Here is a 25,239-nt window from a genome sequence, read left to right as displayed (position 1 = left end):
TTGGAGATTTGGCATAGTCTCACGGCAGACATGGCCAACGCCCTATGGGTAGGTACGGATGAGTTTTAGTATAATGTATGCATAAATGTGACTAATATTCATTCCTTGCTGTATGTAGCCAACATAACAGATCTCACAAATCAACCTAACTACTTTGGTTGTGTAATGTAAGGCACATTATATACCTGAAGTGAATTACAAAAAAAGTCTACATAATTTATTATGTGAAAATGTTGAATAAGAACTTTCAGCAAAGTCCATAACAATACATGAATTAATATTTCTAGTGGCGTAGCATCTACAGCTCTAAGCAAATGCTCCCATTCTTGTTGTGACAAGGCAGGGAGACATCAGAGTATTAGGGAAAAAGAAAGCAAGGACAAAGGCTCATTTCACTTAATGTTTAGATGATTTCTCAGTATCTTTTTGTAGTTGTCAAACTTGACAGTAATTTGAAATACAGCAATAAATGTTTTTTATTCTGTGTACAGTTTATGTAATGATTGTTGAGGAGCTGACAGTAAACATGAAGCAAATTATTAATATAAGGGAATTGGATAATTTTGCATTTTACTGCTGATATAAAAGAATAATTCCACTATAGCCTTTGTACCAAGTAAAAGCCAATTGAAATTTGGAAAGTAAGGAGTCAAATTTCTTATTTTCAGTCTCTATGGTGAGGCAACATCTGGACTACCTCTACCTTTTCAGGGGAGGTCTTAACTTAGTATGAACAGGTATATACATACTGGTATATAGCAGGCAGAGATCATTCTTAAAGTGAGGATAAAATGCAGAGAGAATGAGTCCCAACCCTCTCACTGTTTGTTTTAGTTCTCTTTTACTGTACATTGATGATACCATGGAAGTACTCTTTCAACCTGGTTCTGGAATGTGTGGCCAGGTTGCCCCCTCTCCCAGAGGTTAGTTAGGTCTATGTTGAATTTAAATGTTGGAGTAGTGAATACAGTGAAGTCAGAGATTTTATAGTATTTCTTGAAGCAAATAATTGTGAACCGTCCAGAACGTTACACCTCAGGTCATGATAATGCATTAGTAACCATAGAGTATCACCTTTTAGGTTTTCAAAGAAAGAGCAACTGTGATGTTGAGTTGAAACACTTAATTTGTTTTATCGTTCGTAAAGAAAGGATGGAGGTATTTTCAGGAGTCATCTGAGTGGGAACATTTGAAGAGAGAAGTCAGTTAGGTATTGACAGGTATATATTGTTCTGAAATACTTGATAGACACAGTAGTTCCCCTGGCACTCAGTTACAGGTGATGCAAACTATCTTATTACTTTTATTTTATTCACTTTGTGTTAAAGTAATGCTGGACCTTCAGAAAAGTAGTGGTAGTTGTAATGTCCTACCTAATGGATGAGTGAGATGAGACTAGAGTAAGACAGTTAGTTGGTGGTACACATAACTGATCTTTTCTAGTCAAAACCTCTTTTTGAATGAACACGGCTTTATTGTGAGTAGAACTTTAAAGTGTTAGTGGTTATACCTCCATTGAAGTATGTGTGATAATATCAGGGTGAGAAGAAACCTAAGGTGTGTATCAGGACTAACTCTGCTTCATTTAGTATTCATTGACAAAAATGTCCACCAATGTTTGTGATGGATCACTGCTATTGTACCACCCCATATTTAATTTCAATGGCAAGGTCATATAATTAAAACTATAAAGTGATGCTGCATCTTTTAATGTATGAGCAACTTAAAGTAGTTAGTCCAGTGAGATGTACAAATGCATTGTAAGGACAGGTAAGGTGATGGAAAACTATTTCTGCTGGCTACTCAAGACTTTGATGTAATCAAACTATAGGATTCATTCTCAGTTCTGTTGATATTTAACTGGTGAATTGATAAGCTCAGCCTGCATTTAGTCTTGATCATGCATAACTAACATAAATTTCAACCCATACTTCAATGAAATTGTGAAAAGCAATTTTCTTGGGGAATCAATATTGTTACCAAATGCAGCTCACATCTGACTAAAAATACTTATACTTCAGGTATAATTATTCAATTAGCTTAAAATGTAATTACAATTTTAGTTTTGTAGTGGCACATGTCTACACCTTATGAATCCATGTTGTATCTTATACAATACAACATACATAAAAAGGTGCCTACAAGTCTCAAATTTGCAAGATGTTTACATTTGATAATCTTTAAATTCTGAGTCAGCAATAACTTTGTTTCCTATAGAAAATCAAGTTGTATTAATGCAAATGGAGGCAAGGTTTGCATGGCTTGGTAAGGGAAATAGGCAGCTTGCAACTTATGAACAAGGAAGAATGTCATACAGTTACATATATGCTAAGTTATGTTCATTTCTGTGTTTGTGGGATTAAGAAACAAAAGAGGATTCAGTGTTGCTTGCTTGTTAGTTTAAATCTTGTGCCTTTGTTTTTAAATGTTTAAATCATAAAAATAGATATGCAGTCAACTTTTCATACAATAATGTTCTTGTTTGTAGTTCACTTATGAAACAAGTTGCAACCATCCAGAATTCAAAATTCCAAATTACTGAAAATTACAATTTCTTTTTATATCAGAACTTTCATTAAAAGTTTACTTGCAAAATGTATAGTATTTTAAATTTATGATTGGCTTTCTGAAACTCTACTTTAAGGAAAGGTGTGTGTTTTCCAAATACCAAGAAAAATGTGAATCTGGAATTGTACTTTTAAGCCCAAGCATTGTGCATTAAGTATTATCAGCTTTTATTCATTATGTTGTCTTGAACCAGTGAACCAGTCTTCAGACTAATGACTACTGTGCAAAAAGTTTGGTGTGAAAAACATTTCATGTTCCTACTAGTGACAAAAAAGTTTGGTGTGAAAAACAGTTCATGTTCCTACTAGTGACCTTGATTTGGAGAGAGAGAAACCTCAGCAATATTGTTTGATCTTAATCCTTATGATCCTTATGATAGATATATAAGTCTATTTAAATCATGTAACCAATCCTGACTCACCCACTGAAGCATAATAACAAAATTCTTAACTTTTGATAATACAATGTTAATACCTTTTTATGTGTAGCATCTTGGGCACTAGTTAACTTCACATCGTTGTGTAAAGAAATGGTGCAATTCTTACCAATGTTAGATTTACAAATGCATCTCCACAGTACTTTCTGGTGTCAAAGCTAGACACTTATCATGCAGTTGAAAACTACAATTTCTCCACTTACGATAACCTGTAGATTCAACCTTCAGCAATATCTGCAGAACTTCATGTTACACCCTGTATACTTAATGATTTTAAGATACTAGTGCATCAAACTTAACATTATTTCTTTATTTTTCAATTTTTTTTATATTACTATCACCAACATTATTATAATTTATTTATTTATTATTATTATTATTATTATTATTATTATTACAATGATAAATGAGCATTTATGTGATATCACAACTGTATCAGTTCAACAAAAAAATATATACATTTATATATTTTAATATGGCACTTTCATCTCTTTTATTTCCATAGTCCTGGAATACAGAAGTATGATTAATTTATGGTGTATGAGATTAATTCACATTTCTTTAAAGATATTAAGTAATTAATTTCTCTTTCAATAACTTGAAATGTGAAACCTACAAAAATCAGTGAAGTATGTATTGCTGAAGTTACCCACCCACCAACATTCTGCCTGACATGAAGACAGGAAGTTTCTATCACTCACGAGAGCTTGTTTGTGATTAGGATTGGTCGTGCCCGCTCAAGGATGTCCATGTCTGGGTCTAGCGCACGGCCAAGGCCTTCCAGCACAAATATTGCTAAGACCACTGCACTAAAGGCAGATTCAAGCCGTACTTTGTGTTTGAGCAGCACCCCCAGCACTTGCTGCAGCAATACCCCAACATCCACCTGCAATAATTGGCAGAGGTTAAAACTTAATAGTGAGTGCATCAACAATACAACACTTACATTCATTGTTAAGGGGGACATCTAGTGATAGGTTTTCATCCTTATATATATTTGTTTTACATAAAATTTTACAATGGTAGAGCATAGGATTTATAACCATTATATATCTTCAATATATATATATATATATATATATATATATATATATATATATATATATACAGGCAACCCCCCCTTTTACGAATGGGTTACGTTCCTAAAAACGATTCGTTGCGTGAATTTTCGTTAAGAAAACCAATTATAACAAGTTTAACCCCTGACTTGAACTTCCATTGAGAGTAAACAAAGCGAGAGTGCATCATAGTACACTAAAAGGTTTAATGAAAGTAAAAATTATGAAGTTAAACATTTAAGCAGTTTAATTTAAGTCATTATAATGTACAATAATGTATGTATGTTAGTAACTTTATTATGTTGATCTTAAATTTATTAAGGGACGGAGAGTGAAATGGGAAAGACACTAGCCAGCAACCTGTGGAATGTAAACAAAGGCCGCATCATTGTACTACATACAAAACTTATATACCAAATTTCCACAAGGCTTTCCATTTTATCCATTGCAGTCATGAGTTCGGGTGGTTCTTTTAGCTTGCAAGGAAGATACGGTCTCACCAGCCTTCTTAATAGAGTCTGCTGACTTGAAAATAGTAGAGACAGATGGAGTCAAGCCTTGGTGGTGAGCAATGCTATTAGTTTTCTAGCCTCTCGTCTCTGTGAATAATATCCAGCTTCACTTCAAATGTAAGAGACTTCCTTTTCTTCTTAGCAATGCTAGGTGACATTGCAGGGCTGGTTGCAGGGCATGTTGAGCATGAGATGACAAGCTGGTGCTGGACCCTGGTTTGGTTTTGAACTAGGAGCAGGGAAGGGAAGGGGAGTGAGTGGTGCGCGTTTTGTCCACGAGGCATTAGTGTATTCAAAAGCCTGTTGGCTTGTGTGATACGGTGGGGCTTTCAAACTTGGAAAAAATTACCTGGATAAAATTTTGTTAAAGTGAGTTTGATGTTTGTTAAATGAGCAGATGGTAGTAAAAGGAAACGTTCGTTGTAGTGAAATTTCATTGCGTGAACCTTCGTTAAGGGGGGTTGCCTGTATATATATATATATATATATATATATATATATATATATATATATATATATATATAAAATATCAAAATCCCTTTTCGAAATTCTAAAGCAAAAAGATGCATAATTGGTGATAGTGGTAGTGGTGATGGTACTCACCTGGGAAAGGGACACAGTACTCTCCCGGGCTGCCTGAACAAGACTGTCCACATCCTCCTTGAATGCCTGATGGTCGGCACACTCATGCTCACTATGTTTCAGGAACAGTTCAGCCACAGACTCTCCCTACAGTGCAAGACAGAGCAAAAACAATGACAACATCAAAACTCAGGATAATATATATATATCATAATTATATATCTATTCTATATCCTGATGGTTTGTTATATTCTTACATCTCCAATGATGACTTGCTTGAAAACAGCCCGGATTCTAGCCAGGTTTTGCTGGGTGAGTCTGGAGGTGACTCCACAATCAAGGAAACAGATACGTAGTGGGTTGGGATCTGGCTGCACATCCATCACAAAAGTGTCACAACCAATGTCCACCATCATGACCCTCACCTGGTCCCCAGTGGCAGTCCCTGTAGTGATGTTCTGCACCAGTAAGTTACCAGGGTGCAGATCCCCATGCACCAAGTTATCCACAAATACCTGCAGAGAACAATGTTATGTCCCTAAAATTCTTCCCTTCACTTTTAGTTGTTCTTCATCATTACTGTCAAAGTTAATGCCTACTCTCTGCTGTATGGGGTCCATCAAACATCAAAATCTCAAAAGCATGTAAGCTTAGAAAGGAAGCAGTGTTTGAATGAGGTAATGCACTCTTCCCCTGTCCCATCATGGCATCCTATAGACAGGGGCTATGATAGAAAACTACAGTACAAAGTAAGATCTCAAATCAAGATTAATAACAGTTCGAACAAACAGTTACACCATTTTCAGCAGAGCATCCACACCAATCTCTGCAAGGCGCTTCTTGAGCTGGCTTGTGTCGCTCTCCTCTGATGCCCTCATCACATCCAGCATGGCCTCCCCTTCCTCAAAGGTCTCCACTAATACCTACAAGCACAAGGGAAGTCATTGCAGAGTGGTTTGGTCATAATAAAGATCAGTAAATACAGATGAGTATATCTGCTGGCACTATTTGTTCCAGATCTTTTTATTAGTTAGCTGTTATATAATGAAAATGAGTCAATGAACTTGTGGGCTGATATCACAGACCAGAAGTACCTGCAGACCAGAGGCTAAAAACAACTACATACACAACCAAATCTTTTCAAATATCAGTGGGCCACACTACATCAACAAGGTCAAGTTATTATGTGGTGTTGCAATCAAATTGAAGGTGCCTTTTTGCAATTTGTTTGGGAGGTCAAGAGATGATAGTGGCCAAGCATTTAATGTTGCTGCATTGACTATTAATACTGGCATTTATCAAATTTCATGGGTCTTTATGTACTTCTACAATGGCTTGGAAGTGTCTAAATCTGCAAGAAACAGTGACCACAACAATCTCATGACTGGTGGTGCCCTGTAGACTACAGTCAGCAACTTGAGCTGAAAAAAGGACTTTTTATTTCAAGCAGTCATCTGATCTTCCTAACTACTCAGGCAGAGGTTCTCAACTTTTTCTTCTTGTTGAGAACCCCCTGAGTTATAAGACCATCTACCTGAACTCTCAGTAATCTGACAATGAACAGAATGATAATTTAGTGTCTGACACTAACTCAATATGCAATGGTACTGCAAAGGATATTATTAGATCAACTACCTAAGTACCCATGGAAATAATCTTGTGAACACCAGGTTGAGAACCCATGATTTAAGGTGTGAAGACAAGTTTCCTTAGTCCCACCTTAGATGTCACGTAAGGTCTAAGTGGCCGAGGAAACTTAATGAAGGGGACATCAACAAAGTTTTCAGAGAAATTTTCCAGATTACGAGCTTCAACTCTCAAGTCAATCTGAAAATAGTAAAATATCAAATAAGAATCAATGTTTTTTGGTGAAAACTTAAATTAAAGCACCAATGGCATGCATGTGAAGATCATCACCCTCATTAACATTAACTGCCCTGCCTATACTGAAATAATGAGAAGAGGAGTACAGTGCATTCAGATTTATAATATTGAAAATCATCCATAGCCAAATTATAAAATTTTAATTTATGATAAGAAACATCATTTAGTTGCACCTCCCTGATTCAGTCAACAATACAATGCATACCCTAGCAAATGCAAGATGCTATCCAACTCAGATCTTACCTGTGCTGCCAGGACTTGGCCAAATTCCTCAATACACTGAGGGAGGGAGAGCCATCTCAGTGGGGGAACCAGGATGGTGATAAAGCTGGCACAAGCCTTCAGGATCCTCAAGTCCTTCCTGACGTATAGGAAAAAATAATATTAAAATAAATAAAAATATATACCTGAAACAGCATAGTAGAGCTATAAAAATGTTACTGCCATCACTCTTATGTGACTGACTTACATAAAACCTTATCACTCCTGCAGTTCCTTTAACCCCCTTCAGCACTGGAACACATTTTTACCTTAAGATTTGTGTACCATTAGACCATTTTATTGACATTCAGAAGGGTGTATGGAGGTCAGAAGATTAATGGCCACAGTCTTCACTACTTTAATCCCCCACATGAGTTTATTAAGCTGTATAAAATCGCTAAATAGTAAGCAAAATGAATATGGAAATACGCCATGGTACTTTAGGGGTTAAGGGAGTGCTATAACAATGATCTCAAAAGATTGCTTCTGAAATGTCAAAGCTAAATGCAAACAACACATGAGTTAATGATGACCTTGTAAATTAATTATATTTGCCAGGCTACCAAAAGTATGAATGGAATAAAAAAAAAAAATAGTACTAGAATATTCTTCCTTTCCAAATCTTGCAAGACATGCCAGGCAATGTCAGTAGTATGCAAAACATGAACTGATGAGTAAATCCCCAGTAAGAAAAGTAACTTGCCTAAATGTCTCAGCGATGCCAGGATGCAGCACCTTGACAGCCACTGGTACGAGGCCTTCCATGTCCTCAAGCGGTCCCTCACTCACTGGCAGGGACTTGTCCAGCTCTGCCTCCTGCCATTCCTGTACCAAGAGAACACTGCATGATGTCACTGGCTACTGTGCTCATAATACTGTCTTCACCATGCTGGGACCAATTTCATACTTCACTGATGCAAAAGCAGGGGTGTGGAGTCGGAGTCGGAGTCGAGGAGTCAGCTACTTTTGGCCGGAGTCGGAGTCGGAATTGGAGTCAGAGTCGCAGTCGGAGTCGGAGTTGCAGTCGGTAAAAATATGAGCGACTCCTACTCCTTTACGTGATAAATTTTCGAGTAAAGATTCCACTTCATGGAGATTGGAGATTCCTACAAATTGGGAGAAATTGGCTTTGTGGAGGATGTGTCCAATCAAGCACTACATATAATATAAAGATAATTTTTATTAATTTATGATAATTATATAATCGTCAAGTACACTTTTATTATGGATTGACTCGAAAATATGTAAGTACAGTAAAGTCCCAGGTTACGTCGGTCTCGAGTTACGTCAAACTCGTAGTTACGTCAGTCCACTATAAGGCAATTTAAGATTAAAAAAATTATAAATTTATAAATTGTAAAGTGCGGGATTTATTGTTATTGTTGGTGGTTGCCCGCCACACCGCCCGCCTCATGCTTGAATACAATAACACCCTGCCTCAGTTCCACCACACCATCGCCCCTGGCAAATGTTATCCTACTTCTGCGTTTACTGACTCAAGTTCTTAGTATCTTGCTCAATGGCACCAGAGAAAACTTCTTAGTGACAGCAGTGATGCTAAGAAAAGGAAAACCATTACGCTACAAGAAAAAGAGGACATAATTAAAAGACATGAGAAGGGGGGCAGCAGCTGTGTGTGAGGGAGGGAAGAAGAAAATGGGAAGCCCATTACCATGACAACGGGGAGGTTGACGACCTTGAGGGCTCGCACACCCATCACAACAATAACAACTCCGGAGCCTTCACCTGGGCCACACGACACTCGCAGCTCACTTGCACCATCTGCGCCTGTCTGCTGATCTCTATTGCCCTTTCCTATTGCATTTCCTGCCCCGCTGCCCACGTTTCTACTCCCACCGCACTGCACTACGCTCCCAGCTGTCCACCCTGTGGCCGACACAACATTCGACCTGCCCACCCTCCTGGCGGCCTCAGGCGTCCACCCCTCTAGGCAACCTGCAGTCCTTCGCGTTCGTGGCCCTAATCAACAACAAAAACAAGCTTGTGTTTCATATTCCTACATAGTTGTAAATAATATAACAATATAACCTTTAACTTACCTGAATGACCATAAACAATGATTGGTTGAAAACTCGATAATATGCTTTGAAATGTACGGAAACTCGAGTTACGTACAAAATCGACTTACGTCATGTTTCAGGAACGTAACTCTGACGTAAACCGAGACCTTACTGTATTGATTCTCTTAACTTTCGTCTTTTTTGGGTGTGGCAACTAGCGGGCTTTTTGCTTAATCTTTTCCCTTGGCCACCATACCTGATGTAAAAAAAAAAAAAAAAAAAAAAAAAAAAAAAACGGAGTCTGAGTCGCAACCTTCAAATTTCCTGGAGTCGGAGTCGGAGTCGGAGTTAGAGTCGCAACATTTAAACTTACTGGAGTTGGAGTCAGAGTCGGAGTTGGAGTCAGTGTCGCAACATTTAAATTTACTGGAGTCGGAGTCGCAACATTTAAATTTACTGGAGTCGGAGTCGGACTTTTGAAAATCTGACTCCACACTCCTGTGCAAAAGTCTAATAAGATTTCCATACATAAAGTTCAGTGAATTTAATTAGATAGCATGCTCTCAATAGCAAAAGAAAAAGCTAGAACAGGCTCATGCTGGTCAATACAGTAGTAGTAGTTTAGATAAGTTTCCTTATCTCTACTTTTGTAAAAGTTCAAAGGCCAGATAAAGAAAGAGATACTATTGGTAATTAAGCTCTGAAGTGTTGTGGTGGGATTATATAAGAAAAGGCAAAGGATGACAGTATGAGTGAAAGAGAGAGGTAGAGGTGTTCATGTGCCTGTTGACTGTGAATGTGACCCTGAGTACCAAGCTAGTATGGTTCTGCTATACTAAGGTATTGATTGAAGTGATTTGAGTACATTAAAGTAAAGACAGAGAATCAGTGTATGAAAAAGTAAGAGATATGAGCATAGCTGATAGAGAGTTTAGAAGAGGTTTTTATCAATCAAGCTATATCAACAACCTTCAATGTAAAATCTGATAAGAATGAGTTTTCATCTAACCATTTGGGGAGGTGGTGGCATAGTGGATAAGGTGGTGAGCGTGGGATCGGGCAGACGTCCACACGTAGGTTCGAATCCCACCACGTACAGCCTTAAAACACTTTGCCATTTCTCAAGTGGTTTAAAGTTACCTACATATCACCATGATACCCAGGTTCTAGGTGGTTACACTCAAGATGAGCTTGAGCGGTGATATGGGCCCTAATATGGGTACCACTATAAATAAAATTGCCTGCGCCACTAATGGGCGGAAGCTGAACAGCGCTTCCCATACACTCTTCAAGTGTGGCAACAGGCGTTATAGGCCTTACCGTAAAAAAAAAAGAAAAATAAAATCATGCACAGATGATGTGATCAGATGGGTGAATGTGAGAGCAAAGAGCATTGGAAGCAAAACATAATGGAGGGAAGGAGGAGGAGGATCTACGCACTTGGACCTCACAACCCCTAACCTCCACAAGCTGGTGTGTGGGTGCATCTTCTATGTCTCCTGCTTCCTGTGCCTGTGTCTGTGCAGCATCCTCAGCCTGACAGGGACTTACTTCCACCTCACTTTCCTCTGAGGTCAGGCTGTCTACTGATGGGAGTTCCTTGTCTGCTTCAGATGTTGATGAGGGTTCCTCTGAGTCTGTAGATTTACGTAATAGTTATGAGGGTCATGAGGACAACAACAATAACTACATATATACTCTTCTTTAGATTATTTATGGTACATTTGATCTATTCGCTTGTATCCTTGGGGCCTGATGCAGGTCACAGAAGGATGTAATGATAATGAAATGCTTGCACTAGAATGTATTGACAGTACAAACATAATACCCCTCAAATCCTCTTATAGAATCTTTCTATCTAGGCATCAGGATTTGTTTCCTTTTAAGGAAGGTTAGTCTTCTTAAAACTCACCATCACTGATTTTCATCCTGTAATTTTACCCAATCTTGTAATAGATAGTGTTATAAAGGCAATTAAAGAAAATAAAATAAAAATAAGCAAATAAATAAAAAAGGAATACATCAATAGATACATAAAGTATTTTAATCACAAGCAGTGAAAGCTTAGAAAGATAAATTAAACCCATAACACAGGATAAAATACAGTGGACCCTTGGATTTTAAACATAATTCCTTCCAGAAGGCTGTTCCAAGTCCAAAAGTTTTTTCCCCATAGGAAGCAATGTAAATAATTTTAATCAGTTCCAAGACCCCAAATTTTTACCTAAATAGATAAGAATTTTAAACTATGTAAAATCAATAATATTTACCTTTTGGTTGCAAGCAAGTGGTGCTTAGCCAGGTATTAAGAATGCACAAAGTGGTAGCAAAACTACCTTTAGCATAATCAGTTAGTCCTATGTGGATTCTTTGTTTCACATCTGTTACATCTTGTCACTACAGTAGTTAAAACATTTTTTTGTTGGTTACGAGATCAGTGTACTTATATGAAATACTACTCAACCTGGTTACGTGACACAGGTCAAATGAAAAAATTTATCAAATGTCTTGACCCCAGCTGGAAATATGAGCAAGGAGACAACACTGAACCAACACAACAACACAAAGAGGGAACTGATGTTTACCTCCCACCAATGGTGCTAGTGTCACACAGATTCACCAGATTCGACCTCTTTTTAGGATGTTTCAAGTCCGAAATTTGTTCTAACTTGAAAGTAAAAAATTAATTAAATTTTTGTTCCAAGTCTACACCGTTCTAAGTCTGAGGTCCTCCAAGTCCAAGGGTCCACTGCATATCAAATTAGTATTGAGGTGATGATTTTTATAAAGCAAAGACTGAGCATGGCAGGTAAAAGTGGAAACACATGACGATCTAATATGAAAGGAATGACATTTCAAAAAGTACTACATACCTGGAATTAGGTATCACTTACTAAAGCAACAGTTACACTAGTCAACCTAAACCTTGGATTCTGTCAGTTTTGTTGGATTTGGTCCAATGTTGGACAAAATCCAATAGGATCCTTGGTGGGACAAGAGTTAAAGAGATACAGTTGGTTCATGTCCCAGGACAAGAATCCAAAGATAAACAATTGACGAACTATCTTATTTAACAAGGAAATTTACAATATATATATAAAAAAAAAAACTTAAGGACATTAAATTTTTGCTTAAGACGTGTTTAAATACAACAAATGTAATGACATAAGATTAGAAGAGTATCATATTATTAAATATTATCAATCACCCAATTCTCATTTGACTACCATTGTTTTGGCTCAATTTTCGTACACGCTGCTGCTCTACATCCCCACCTCGTCTCAATGGAGTGGCCTAGTCAGGTTATTGACTCTCTCTTAGAAAGAGTGAGAACCCAAAGAGTTCTATGAAAAGTAAACCATAAAGACTACTCAAAGAAGGTGTTGAAAAGAGCTGTCCGGACCTAGATCTGCAAGGAGCTGAAGGCAGAGCATCCAGACACTGTGGATAGAGGGATGAGGTTAGGAGTGTGGGTGGCTGGATGTGAGTGGGTGGATATGAATAAGTGGTTGAGTGGATGGGTGATTGTGACTTCCCTCACCACTGGTTAGTAATGATTTTTCATTTACCAACACTGTTAATTCATAAGTAAACGTACATAAAAAACATTTTTATGTAATCAGAAACAGAATCGTCTACACAGATCTTGATCTGATCATATTTGGACGCTCAGGAGCATGTCTAACCATTCGCTCAAAGATATGATTGGATGGGTACCTTTTGGTTCAACCTTGTTATTGGAGTCCAAGGTTTTTGTTGACTATTGTAACCGAGGCTTAAGCTAACCCTCTTGTTAGGAGAATCAAATACAGGCAACCCCCTCTTAACGAAGGGGTTACGTTCCTAAAAAAAACCTTCGTTAAGTGAAATTTCGTTAAGCCAATCGACTATAACAAGTTTAACCCCTGACTTGAACTTCCATTGAGAGTAAACAAAGCGAGAGTGCATCATAGTACAGTTAAAGGTTTACTGAAAGTCAAAATTATGAAGTTAAACATTTAGGCAGTTTAATTGAAGTCATTAAAATGTACACTAATGTATGTATGTACATAACTTTATAATGTTGATGATCTTAAATTTATGAAGGGAGGGAGAGTGAAACGGGAAAGACACTAACCGGCAACCTGTGGAATGTAAACAAAGGGCACATCATTGTATCACATACAAAACTTAAGTACCACATTTCCACAAGGCTTTCCATTTCATCTATTGTAGAGTCATGAGTTCAGGTGGTTCTTTTAGCTTGCAAGGAAGATATGGTCTCACCAGCCTTCTTAATAGAGTCTGCTGACTTGAAAATAGTAGAGACAGTAGATGGAGTCAAGATGGTGGCAAGCAATGCTATTAGTTTTCTCACCTCTCTTGTGTCTGTGAATAATATCCAGCTTCACTTCGAGAGTAAGAGACTTCCTGGTCTCCATAGCAACGCTAGGCGACATTGCAGGGCGTTTTGGTGGTAAGTTTAGTGAGGGAAGACAAGTTGCTGCTGACGCTGTTATTGTTTTGAACACGGGGAGTGAGTGGTGCACGTTTTGTCCACGAGAGGCGCTGGTGTATTCAAAAGCCTGTCGGCTTGCGTGATACGGCGGGGCTTTCAAAATTGGAAAAAATTACCTGGATAAAACTTCATTAAAGCGAGTTTGGTGTTTGTTAAACGAGCAGATGGTAGTAAAATTAAACCTTCGTTGTAGCGAAATTTTGTCGTGTGAACCTTCGTTAAGCGGGGGTTGCCTGTATAAGAAGTCAGGATGTAGAAACTAAAACGGACAAATTGTATATAGTTTTGTTAGAACTTGAAATCACTACTCAGCATGAGAAAACAAGTAGGGAAACTGCCTGTGTCTACACAAGTCTGGTTACAAGCAAGACAAGTAGACAACAATCAGTGGGTTCACCTTGAGCAGCTTGGTGAGCTTCAAGTTCCAGGAGTTTCTGTCTCTCCCTCTCACTGCTCCTCCTCTCTTCTCTCCATTGATAGAACTCCTTCAGAGCAAGTAGGTTGTCATGATCCATCTTGCTGCCGATGCCAAGCAGGCCAAGGCCCGCACTAAATAGTTGTCTTAGTCCCATCACCTCTAGACCTATGGACCAGATCTGCTGACCATATATTGTTAAGCTCCCTACATCCCATCATCAACCCAAGGCCCTTCTGTCTCATCATCCTTAACTATGTTTACACACACATTTCAAGATTTTCTGAACTAACTTGACAAAATAAAGTGGCACTAACCATAATGATTATTAACCAATTCTTCCATAAACACACTCTATGTATTTAAGTTATGATAACTATAAAACACATATTTTCACAAATATCATTAGAACAACTTACCAAATCAAAATCAACAACAATGGAAAATCAACAAATCTATCAGGAATCTTCAAAATACTCTCTATCATAAATAATCTAGCAAAGGACTAAAACATGGTTTTGAGTGCCAACTGGGACAGTAGCTCCATAAGGTTGCTTAAAATGCACATGTGCAATACACACTGATAATTGCACCAAATAACAATGTGAAATGTTTATAAAGACAGACATGATACTGAGAGGCTGCATAGTCTGTGCTTCCATGCAAGTGCAAGTAAATAATGATGAGTTAAGCAAGCAACCTACCTTCCAAGATGCTGCCTTCATCATCCATCTCTGAGAGGATCTCTTCCAGCAGTTCCTCATCTGGGATTGCCTCTGCACTCATCCACACCTTGTACACCTAGGAACAAATATATATTCATGTGAGTACAGAACAAATATAAATCAATTACCTACCTATTTACTCTGTTAAACCAAGGTTTGCAAATTTAAAGGTGAGAAAAGGAGTGAGGAATGCCAGACACTATCATCTTTGTTATGCGCTTAGCATACAGAGATGGGTCTCTACCACAGAACCAGTAGTCATTCCAAGGAAAAGTAGCATAATACCTCTTCAGGTTCCCTTAACTACTAGCAGAAGCAAAATACTACACGCAACTCTCCTTTGGGATCCTGAGGAGAGTATCTGAACAATAAGACAAGATACATATGAGGTTGTGATCAGAGGAACCTCAGAGAGAGGATAGGGTAACAACATAACCAGAAGGATTAGAGGTTAGGAGCAGGTCAAAATATGGGGATCATCTTGCTTTTTGAAGTCCCAACCTACATGGTACAAGTTCCTATGCACTCACCTGTGCTACACAGCCTGAACCAATGGGGTTCCCATCATTATCAAACTTGACAAAGACCTTTCTCCAATTAGGCCCAAAGGCTCTCCTCAGCTGACACTTGGTGAAGCGCCAGGAGTGTGGCTTGATGCGGCGCTGCAGCCGTGAGAATTGAGAACAGCAGGTGTCCGGGAACAAGTCCCTCCGAGTAGAGGCCCATTGACCCAACTTGATCAAGATGGGACCAGAACATTCAATTCCTGAAACAACAAACTATGTAGTGTGTGCAACTATATAGTCTCAGGTGAGAGAATGTTTTATTACCAAATAGTTACAAAGCAGTCTGAGTGTGCTCTTTAATTAATCTGACTGAGCTCACAGATGTGTCATTTCCTCACAAATGTTCTTATCTATTTGATTTCAGGAAAGGTTGACTCTCAGACACTAACCCATCAGAAGCAGTCCCCACCAGGTGTCAGTGGCTGTTTTGCCCAAGTAAGTAACAGGATACAGCATCAGGATGGGTGCAAATGTTGCTAGCAGCCGTAAAGCCCGAAGACAAACACACAGAAACTCATACATATTGACAAACAGCTGTGACCACCATCCTCTCTTCTTTCGCTTTATTTCTGGTTGTATGACTTGGACAGGCACTGGCTTTTCAGTTTCATGCATCAAAGATGGAGCCAAAAATGCCATACCCAATGAGGCAGTATGCCATGCAACTCTACTCCTTTTCACACTTGTCCTGCAGGTTTTCTTGACAGCTCTCTGAATACCCTGCACTAAGTGTTTCCTGCCATTCCTACAAGAGGCAATGGTCTGACAGTAAGTTTCAGCACTCTTGATTCTGACACTAGGAATCAACTGGAAAGAAACAGTTCCTTTCCCCCAAAGTCTACCAAGAGACTGGGACTGGCAAGCAGAGTTGACTGTGAGGGACTGACTGAGGTAGTGGCTGGGTGCAGGAAGGAACAGCCCATGGTGGAAAGGTTGTAAATGGGCATTCCGAGCAGCAGTGAGATATATGATTCTTGATAGTGTGCTAATAGCCATGACAAATAGCAGACTGCCTGAAATAAAAATGTATAGCTTTGGGAATATATCAACAGATAATACTAATTAAAAACAAAACACAAGAGTACATACCTACATTATAAAAATTACATATGGAAAAATCTTCACTCACTGGAAATGCCCCACTGTACATATGTACATAAGCTACAATGATTCATAAAACACTAGCTCATGTAGCTGATCCTGAACTTACTATTTACCAAAGAAATCACAATATAAAATAATAATATACAATTTGCATATTATGAATGGAAGGTTGAGTACAGAATAACTGTTTGTGTGTGTGTGGAAAAGGGAGAGATTAATGGGGAAGCAGGTGATTGGGCAGGAGTGCCAGGCAATTGGTGTTCAGCCAGGCTGAGCTTGGGATATATGGAGACAGGAGCAGTCACCAAAAAAGAAAAAAAGTCACAGGCCAGGGAGACACAAACAGTCTGTTCCCAAGTCCGAGGCAGGGGCTGCAGAGGATGAGTTGAGGTTTAAACAGCAGGGAAAGCTGCAGTGGCAGTCAGCAGCAAGGACATCTGTGGTGACAGTCAGCAGCAGGACAGCTGTGGTGGCACTCAGCAGCGGAGACAGTTGTGGTGGCAGTCGGGAGTGGGGACAGCTGTGGTGCAGTGATGTTAATTGTACGACAATTATCGTATTTGTACGATAATATGGCTGTTTGTACGATGTACGATACATAGGTAGGAATCGTACACCAATATACGATAATTGAGTGGCAAAGTATTTTTTCTTTTTATATTTGTAATAAGGTACTGGAATAATTGTGTAAAGAAAAAAATATCGATGTCAACATTTCAGAGAGAGAGAGGGGCTGGGGACTGGGGAGGGAAGGAAAAAGGAGAGAGACGCTGTCAGTCACAGTCAGTGTCAAGTGACAAAATGATCTTATTAGTGTGACTCTTAGTGTTAGTATGGTGAAGGGCGAGTTTTCCTCCTCTTATCATATGTTCTATTTGACGTATAACGGTATGAAAAAACAAAACATTCTCATTATGTGGCAATAATGGGCAACAATAAATAAAGAAATAAATAATAACGGTTTTCCAGTGTAGGTTGTGTTGCGGAGAGTGATGGACTGACGGTTGACTGATACGTTGACCCCTTGGAGATACATGCACATTGACACTGTACATAAGCTTTTATCAATATACAGTTTTCATTATATATATATATATATATATATATATATATATATATATATATATATATATATATATATATATATATATATACACACACCTCTATGTAACCTTTGTATGTGTAGTATGTCATTTGCATATGAAAATGAATGAAAATTAATGAAATGTTCAATACAGTGTATAATGCAGTTCTGATGTGTGTATATCATTTTTCCTTTGGATGTACGATAATATTAGGCAAAATACGATAATTCTGGTGGTTCGGTACGACAATGTGGGCTAGAAAAGTTAACATCACTGCTGTGGTGGCAGTCAACAGTGGGGACAGTTGTGGTGGCAGTCAGCAGCGGGGACAGCTGTGGAAGCAGTCAGCAGTGGGGACAGCTGTGGTGGTAGTCAGCAACGGGGACAGCTGTGGTGGCAGTCAGCAACACTCGGTAAGGTGAAGCCTTCACCCCTGTCTTTTTCCTATTTGCTTGTGAGTCTACTTTGTCCGCACGTACAGTAAGCCACACCCTATGTGACTTGCAGACCCAGGAAACAAGATACCTACCTACCTAAACGAACCAGTAACAACCAGTCTTATCTGCCGCTGTCACACGCTAAAAGAGGATCAATAGCGCACTCCGGTATAGCAGCAACAGGCACCATGAGTCAGTATCGCATGCACACCTGTCCATACACTACTCGGTCATATCAACCTATAGCCTGATGGCCTATACCTTCGTTGAGCTAGACTGCAAAGGAACAGCGTAACTGAGCGTATAATAATGTAAACAACAGCCGCCACTTCGCCAGCTGGCGAGCAGCGAGGGTTTAAGTCTTACTCTGTGTACTGTAGTTATTTCTTTTTTATTGTTCTTCCTCTAATTATTATTATTATTATTATTATTATTATTATTATTATTATTATTATTATTATTATAGCATTCTGGTTAAAATGTGAAGACCATGTTAAAAAAAAAATAGATATTGAGATGGAGAATGCACTACTGCTTTTCAACAGCTGGTGTTACCTCGATTTTCTCGATTGTCTCGGTAACGAAGTGTTGGATCACTATTATACTTTGCCACCGCATATTTCACACCAAGCGCTAATTTTTCACTGCACAGTGCATTACCAGAAGTGTATGAGTAAGCTGCATACTCCTGACAATTGAGAGAAATTTCCGATATCTGGAGAAGGCATTCGGACAGTCACAACTACGTCACTCCCTAGCCCCACCCACTTCTCTCCCCCTGTATGTTCCCTCCTCTCTATCACTCGTTATCCCCTTCCCCAACAAACCCTATCCTCTCTTTCTCCCTCTCTCTCATGGATTCTTAACCTACGGTGAACGTTGTTTTCCTGAAGTATATAATAGATGTGGTATACCAACGTAGACCGGTCATTTATTTATAGTGAAATAATGTGGAAATAAAGCCTTGGTTATGATAACGTGAAGGTTGATGACGAACGAGAATGTTGGCAAACAAGTGGCTTAATGGATGCATCAGTGGGAGTGCCATATTGGTTGGTGCAAAATTGAAATTAATTGAATTCCAAGAGAGAGAGAGAGATTGGGGGGGGGGAGGGTTTGTTGAGGAAGGGGATGACGAGTGATAGAGAGGAGGGAACATACAGGGGGAGAGAGGTGGGTGGGGCTAGGGAGTGACGTAGTTGTGACTGTCCGAATGCCTTCTCCAGATATCGGAAATTTCTCTCAATTGTCAGGAGTATGCAGCTTACTCATACACTTCTGGTAATGCACTGTGCAGTGAAAAATTTACGCTTGGTGTGAAATATGCTGTGACAAAGTATAATAGTGATCCAACACTTCGTTACCGAGAAAATCGAGGTAACACACCTGTTGAAAGGCATAGCTAGGTATACTAAAAAATATTGCGGTATGAAGTTTGCTGAAATCAGACTTTTTCATAAATATAGGTAACTACGGTAGGTAGAATACATACAATCAAGGCAAGGATAATTTTGATACAATGATGTAGATACAACTCGGCTCCCTATTTGATGAGGCACTTTTTCTTACCTATACTTCCGATAAAAGTGACACCTGCCATCCCATTTCCAGGGGTAGCTTTCAATGGATGGACCCAATCCTAAAGCCTTGGTGACTATAGTGAGGACTGAGAACCAAACTTACCAAAGTTGGGACGGTCGCAGTGTTTACTGTGTACATCTGTGCAGCGTGTATGTTGTTCACTAGGACCTTCCTACAGAAAACAAATCAACTCCACCGCATATAACCTGAATACCTCACCATTGCATACCGGACCTTTGGGGCACTGACACAGCCTGCACGGCCCCAACCAAGGATTCTGTATATTCCTTGGCCCCAACAAATCCCCAAGAAGAAGCGTGTATGTTATTCCCGTGTTATAGGTGGCAGGCAAAATGACAACGTTTTCATTATTCTACACTACGCTGGATTTACTCTACCAGCTTAATCTGTGCAAGTTTATGTTTGTATTTTACACTGTGGTGATAAGCTTGGGTGGATGTGTGGTGAACTTCCTGAGCGGGGTGGTGGCGGCCCCGCCCCTCCTGCTGCAGGCCTTCAAGTTTGGTAAAATGGCCCACACCACCCAGGTGAGCAGACTTTTGGCCGCGCTGGAAGTACCCCGCAGGTGAATCACTGGTTAAGGGTTATGTAAGGAAAAAGTATTAAAATAGACTAGTGGTGAAATTTAATTCAGGAATTCTGTCCTTGCCTAATAATGCTATAACTGTGCCTAAAGGATGTAATATACTGCAGGCAATTATACTATGAATGTAGAAATGTATGAAGTTTAACAGTTTGGAACAAATAGGGTCGTCATAATTGGTTGTACTACCTCTTAATTCCAGATGGTTTTCTCATTTTTATGTCTCGGCATCCCTAGTGGTAACAGTTGCACTTTGCTTGATGTGGTCTGTGTGTGTGTCAGAAGCCAGTCTCCCTCCGTGGGCTGCCACCACTCTGGATGTGCTCACCACACCACACAGGACACCAGCAGGTAGGAAGCTGTAACATATTACTATCCTACCTTGCAGAGGCCATAAGAAATATCAAAGTATAGATTATCTTTGCCATTACTTTGTGTCCATGCTTGATTAATATTATGGGAAACTTATTTACCATTCTCTCCTAAGTTAACCTGCCTTGGAATACTTTTGAGTACTTCATGATTAATCCCCTGAGAACAGTTTTCATTACTAGATTTTATCCTTCACCAGTTAATGCCACTAGTGCAGCTGTGGCACTGTGCTTGCTGGCCCTCCAGATATATCGCAGACTGTATGAGAACCTGTTTGTGAGTGTATTCAGTTCAGGCCACATGAATATCTTACACTATATTGTTGGTCACACCTTCTACCTTGGGGCAGTGACGCTCCTCCTCTCACAGGCTCCAGGCTTTACCACTCCAGGTTAGTGGTTTCTCTGTTGTATCAAATTCCTAATGGGTTTAGTGGCACTAAAGAGAAAAAAACTAAGAATATATTCTATTATGTTTGGTTTACAGTCATTTTGCCCACAGGATATTTAGGCTTTAGCCACATTTAAGAGTCAATTTGCTCTCATGTAGAGGTCAGTTCATCCACTCTAAAGTCAATTCACTTACAAGTTCCATTGATGCTTTTATTGAGTGGTAATTAAAGAATTTGAAAAGAAAGCTTATATGTAAGTTTATTAAAATACACTTGTAATCACCATATAAATGCATGCCTTATCATAACTTACATAAAATTACCCAGGTGTGTGTGTGTGTGCGTGTGATATTATATATATATATATATATATATATATATATATATATATATATATATATATATATATATATATATATACATAAATATACACAGTCATAGTGGAAAGTTTGGGCGCAATACAGTAGACATTTAAAGACATGTAAATGGTGCATGACAAACCTTATTTGCTACAAATATGCTGGGATGCTTCTTCCCAGTTTTTCTACATGATTGGGAATAACATTATCCCAAATATCTTGTATTTCTATTTTTACCTTTGCTACAGTCATGATCCTGAAGCTGTTTTTTAATGATATGCCATACGTGCTCTATGGGATTTAGGTCTGGTGAATTCCCAGACCACTTTTTTAAATAGTTTACACCACAGTCCTCTAACCACTGAGTAACAGACTGAGCTGTGTGAGCAGGAGCTCTGTCTTGCATAAACCAACTAGCATTGCACTTTTCAAACTTTGAGACAGGTTATCACAATAACTCCAAATAACTGTGCTGATTTATACTCTCACTTTTAAAAAAAAAACACTAAAGTACTAACTCCACCAAATGCAAAGCTATCCCACACCATAACACTTGGAGCATGCTTTTCCACTTTAGCTGTATAGCGTGGGTCATTGGGGTCAGACCCCTTGGGGCGCCTCACACACACAGATCTACTGCCCAATTACGCCACAAATATTGACTCGTCACTCCACAAGACTCGGTTCCAGTCTTCTAGGTTCCAATCCCTATATTTCTTACAAAATGCTATGTGATCATGCATGTTTGTCTTGCTTAGCAAGGGAAGAACTTTGGCACAGTAACTATGATATTGTAAATCTTTGAGTAAATGATCAGAGATACACCTTACAGACACATCCTGAAGCAGTGGAGGATTACTTTCCTTCAGTTTTCTAGCTATGAGTGTTGCATTTTTATCCATCTGCCTCATAATGAAGTTAGAAGTACGAGGTGATATCTTCCTTGGCTGACCAGAGCGAGGCTTGGGGTAGGAATGGCGTCACCTCCTCCATCTCAAAATTTCTTGATTCACTTTTGAACTTGCCACACTCCTTTTCCCACATGAGTGGCTCTGATTATAGCCCTCCTTATAGAGTGTTATAGTAGCAACAATTGTCTCTTCCCAGCTCTTTACCACTTCCCATTACAGAGATATTGAGGCAAAAACACCACTGCAAAAAAAGACGTGAAATCTGCATGATATATGCTGGCACATTGACACTACATGGGCCTGGGAGCAACTCAACAGAGTTGCCAAGTCGTGCGTATTGTCTCTGCTAAAAAGTGGTACAAACCAAAGTTTGGTCACAGATTAGGTATTTTTTGCGTTTTGAGTTTAGCAAAAAGTTTGGGTGGCCTATAATTTTGTACTCAAACTTTCTGTTATGACTGTGTATATATATATATATATATATATATATATATATATATATATATATATATATATATATATATATATATATATATCCTTTTTTTTCTTTTTTCTTTTTTTTTCTTCTTTTTTTTATGCAGGGAAGAGGGCCAGCTAAGGGCAAAAATAAAAGAAAAGATTAACAAAAAAAGGCCCACTTGAGTGCTGGCTCTCTACAAAGAGGAAAAGCATCAGCCAAAATTAGGGAGCAAATGCCTCGATACCTCCCTCTTAAAAGAAGACAAGTCGTAGGAAGTCGGAAATACAGATGCAGGGAGGGAGTTCCAGAGTTTACCAGTGAGAGGTATGAATGATTGAGAGTACTGGTTATCCCTTGCATTAGAGAGTTGGACAGAATAGGGATGAGAGGAAGAAGAAAGTGTTGTGCAGCGAGGCTGCAGGAGGAGGGGAGGCATGCAGTTAGCAAGATCAATAGAACAGTTAGCACGAAAATAGCGATAAAAGATTGAAAGAGATGCAACATTTCAGAGGTGAGAAAGAGGCTGAAGACAATTAGTCAGAGGAGGGGAGTTGATGAGATGAAAAGCTTTTGATTCCACCCTATCTAGTAAAACTGTGTGACTGGAACCCCCCAAACATGCGAAGAGATGTGAAGTTTCCAGTTAAGATTATGAGTAAAGGACAGACAGAGGATATTCAGAGTGGAAGAGGGAGACAGTTGAGTGTCATTGAAGAAGAGAGGATAGTTGTCTGGAAAGTTGTGTCGAGTTGATAGACAGAGAAATTGAGTTTTTGAGACATTGAAAACAACTAGATTTTCTCTGCTCCAATCAGAAATCTTAGAAAGATCAGAAGTCAGGCATTCTGTGGCATTCCTGTGTGATCTGTTGATTTCCTGAAGGGTTGGTCGGCTACCCGCATCCACCCAAACATTCAGCTCGCGCTGTGTATTGTTGTTCATCCTTTGTGCATGTATGTGCCTGTGCCCCTTGGCAGTGTGTATGTATGTGATACAATGATGCGCCCTTTGTTTACATTCCACAGGTTGCCAGCTAGTGTATTTCCCACTCCACTCTCCCTCCCTTCATAAATTTAAGATCATCAACATTATAAAGTTACTTACATACATACATTAGTGTACATAATAATGACATAGTCTTAAATTAAACTGCTTAAATATTTAATTTCATAATTTTTACTTTCATTAAACCTTTTACTGTACTATGATGCACTCTCGCTTTGTTTTTTGTTTACTCTCAATGGAAGCTCAAGTCAGGGCTTAAACTTGTTATGATTGGTTCGCTTAACGAAAATTCACTTAACGAAGGGTTTCTTAGGAACATATCCCTTCATTAAGCGGGGTTGCCTGTATGTATATATATATATATATATATATATATATATATATATATATATATATATATATATATATATATATATATATATATTGCTGCGACCCTCCTTCAGCTTCTTCTTCAGGGAGGGGACGCCTCACAATCTTCTCGGGATTCGGGGCGTGTGGATGGCGCGGCACGGCTGGGGTGGAGCGGCGGGCAGATCGCTCTCTCAGACCTGGCTGTCTGCTTCTATAGCACCCACTCTACTCAGCTCAGTCACACAGAGTGGGGAGAAGGAAACACTTCTTCCTTATTTCTCTATATTACAGCAACTATACACGAGTCACCGGGAACAGGTGGCGGCGGCACAGGACGGGCAGGGGCGGCAACAAAGTACGGGTAACACTTTGTTAGTTCGTCAGGCACTTCACTGTCTCTCCGTCTCTCATTCACTCTCTGACTGCTCCCCAGAGTACGACTTGTTCCTTCGAGGTCTCTTGCTACACTCCTGTCCTCTGTCCTCGTCGGTGCCACACAGTGCCCCACAAACCATGCCTCCTGTGCCGTCGCACCTGCCAGGCAATGTCCTTACGAGTCTATTTTAGCTTATTAGGTAACGCTATCTACCTTAACCGCTAATTACCAATATATCCCTGATAATGCTGGCTACAAGCAATTCACACATGCATGCCTTATTTACACGGTACCGTATGACAATTATCCCAGGGCTGGCCAGTGCCCTCACACACACACACACACACACACACACACACACACACACACACACACACACACACACACACACACATTCGAGAGACACGGTTGAGAGCGGACGCACTGGCGCAGTTCCGACGATCAGCTGATCTTCACTACACCTGTTGTATAGTATTTACAGTGGCCTGGGCAGGTAGTGTGGACTCATTTTTTTTTTCTCTTCATGAAATCAATTATTAAAGAATAATGAGTGAAAAAGATATTCCATCCAAATGCAGACATGAGAATAGAGAAGGGGCTGATGATGACTATGACGGTGAGGGAGAACGCGTATTCGAAGGGTTCGATACGACGACAACTTCACTACTTAAGAGAGT

The 25,239-nt window shown here is 39.3% G+C and overlaps 3 protein-coding genes across 16 annotated transcripts in view; 2 read left to right on the top strand and 1 right to left on the bottom strand.

Annotated features, from left to right (window-relative positions):
• The window catches only part of LOC123511646 (IST1 homolog), a 58,502-nt gene extending 55,622 nt beyond the window's left edge, over positions 1-2,880 (top strand). The window contains exon 10 of the mRNA XM_045267686.1: positions 669-2,880. The gene's annotated coding sequence lies outside the window, so the exon portion shown is untranslated. The remainder of the gene's footprint in view (positions 1-668) is intronic.
• Positions 1,694-19,802, bottom strand: LOC123511644 (uncharacterized aarF domain-containing protein kinase 2-like). Of its 12 annotated transcripts, none has more exons than XM_045267678.1 (13): positions 19,722-19,802; positions 15,916-16,539; positions 15,491-15,726; positions 14,940-15,036; positions 14,218-14,403; positions 10,763-10,959; positions 8,005-8,126; positions 7,284-7,401; positions 6,876-6,983; positions 5,954-6,079; positions 5,414-5,671; positions 5,178-5,303; positions 1,694-3,890 (listed from the first exon to the last, which is right to left on the bottom strand). In XM_045267678.1, the coding sequence occupies exons 1-13, from the start codon at positions 19,750-19,752 to the stop codon at positions 3,702-3,704; spliced, it is 2,418 nt and encodes an 805-aa protein (XP_045123613.1). In that variant the 5' UTR covers positions 19,753-19,802; the 3' UTR covers positions 1,694-3,701. The 12 variants fall into 12 exon arrangements, with proteins under 12 accessions (XP_045123613.1, XP_045123614.1, XP_045123616.1 ...); XM_045267679.1 differs by lacking the exon at positions 19,722-19,802 and adding an exon at positions 18,414-18,546; XM_045267681.1 differs by lacking the exon at positions 19,722-19,802 and adding an exon at positions 18,414-18,511 and having other exon boundaries at positions 15,916-16,535.
• The window catches only part of LOC123511647 (polyprenol reductase-like), a 29,304-nt gene continuing 21,993 nt past the window's right edge, over positions 17,929-25,239 (top strand). For 2 of the 3 annotated variants that reach the window (XM_045267690.1, XM_045267687.1), the window contains exons 1-3: positions 19,906-20,319; positions 20,540-20,688; positions 20,909-21,100. In XM_045267690.1, coding sequence (XP_045123625.1) covers positions 20,087-20,319; positions 20,540-20,688; positions 20,909-21,100 — 574 coding nt within the window. In that variant the 5' untranslated portion in view covers positions 19,906-20,086. Of the gene's footprint in view, positions 18,134-19,905; positions 20,320-20,539; positions 20,689-20,908; positions 21,101-25,239 lie in introns of those variants that run through there. The other variant, XM_045267689.1, reaches the window with a different exon arrangement.

Source organism: Portunus trituberculatus, chromosome 31 (assembly GCF_017591435.1).
Source record: "Portunus trituberculatus isolate SZX2019 chromosome 31, ASM1759143v1, whole genome shotgun sequence".
Lineage (NCBI taxonomy): Eukaryota > Metazoa > Arthropoda > Malacostraca > Decapoda > Portunidae > Portunus > Portunus trituberculatus.
Note: the sequence above shows the minus strand (reverse complement) of the source record. Positions and strands in the feature narration are given on the sequence as shown.

Excerpts from the sequence above, each read along its gene's own strand:
- LOC123511644 (XM_045267673.1), bottom strand. The coding sequence starts at position 17,230 with ATGTATCGTACATCGTACAAACAGCCATATTATCGTACAAATACGATA. Across the intron at positions 15,037-15,490 it reads GTTCAGGCTGTGTAGCACAG|GTGTACAAGGTGTGGATGAG; the intron begins GTGAGTGCATAG and ends ATTTGTTCCTAG. Across the intron at positions 6,080-6,875 it reads GACCTTACGTGACATCTAAG|GTATTAGTGGAGACCTTTGA; the intron begins GTGGGACTAAGG and ends TTGTGCTTGTAG.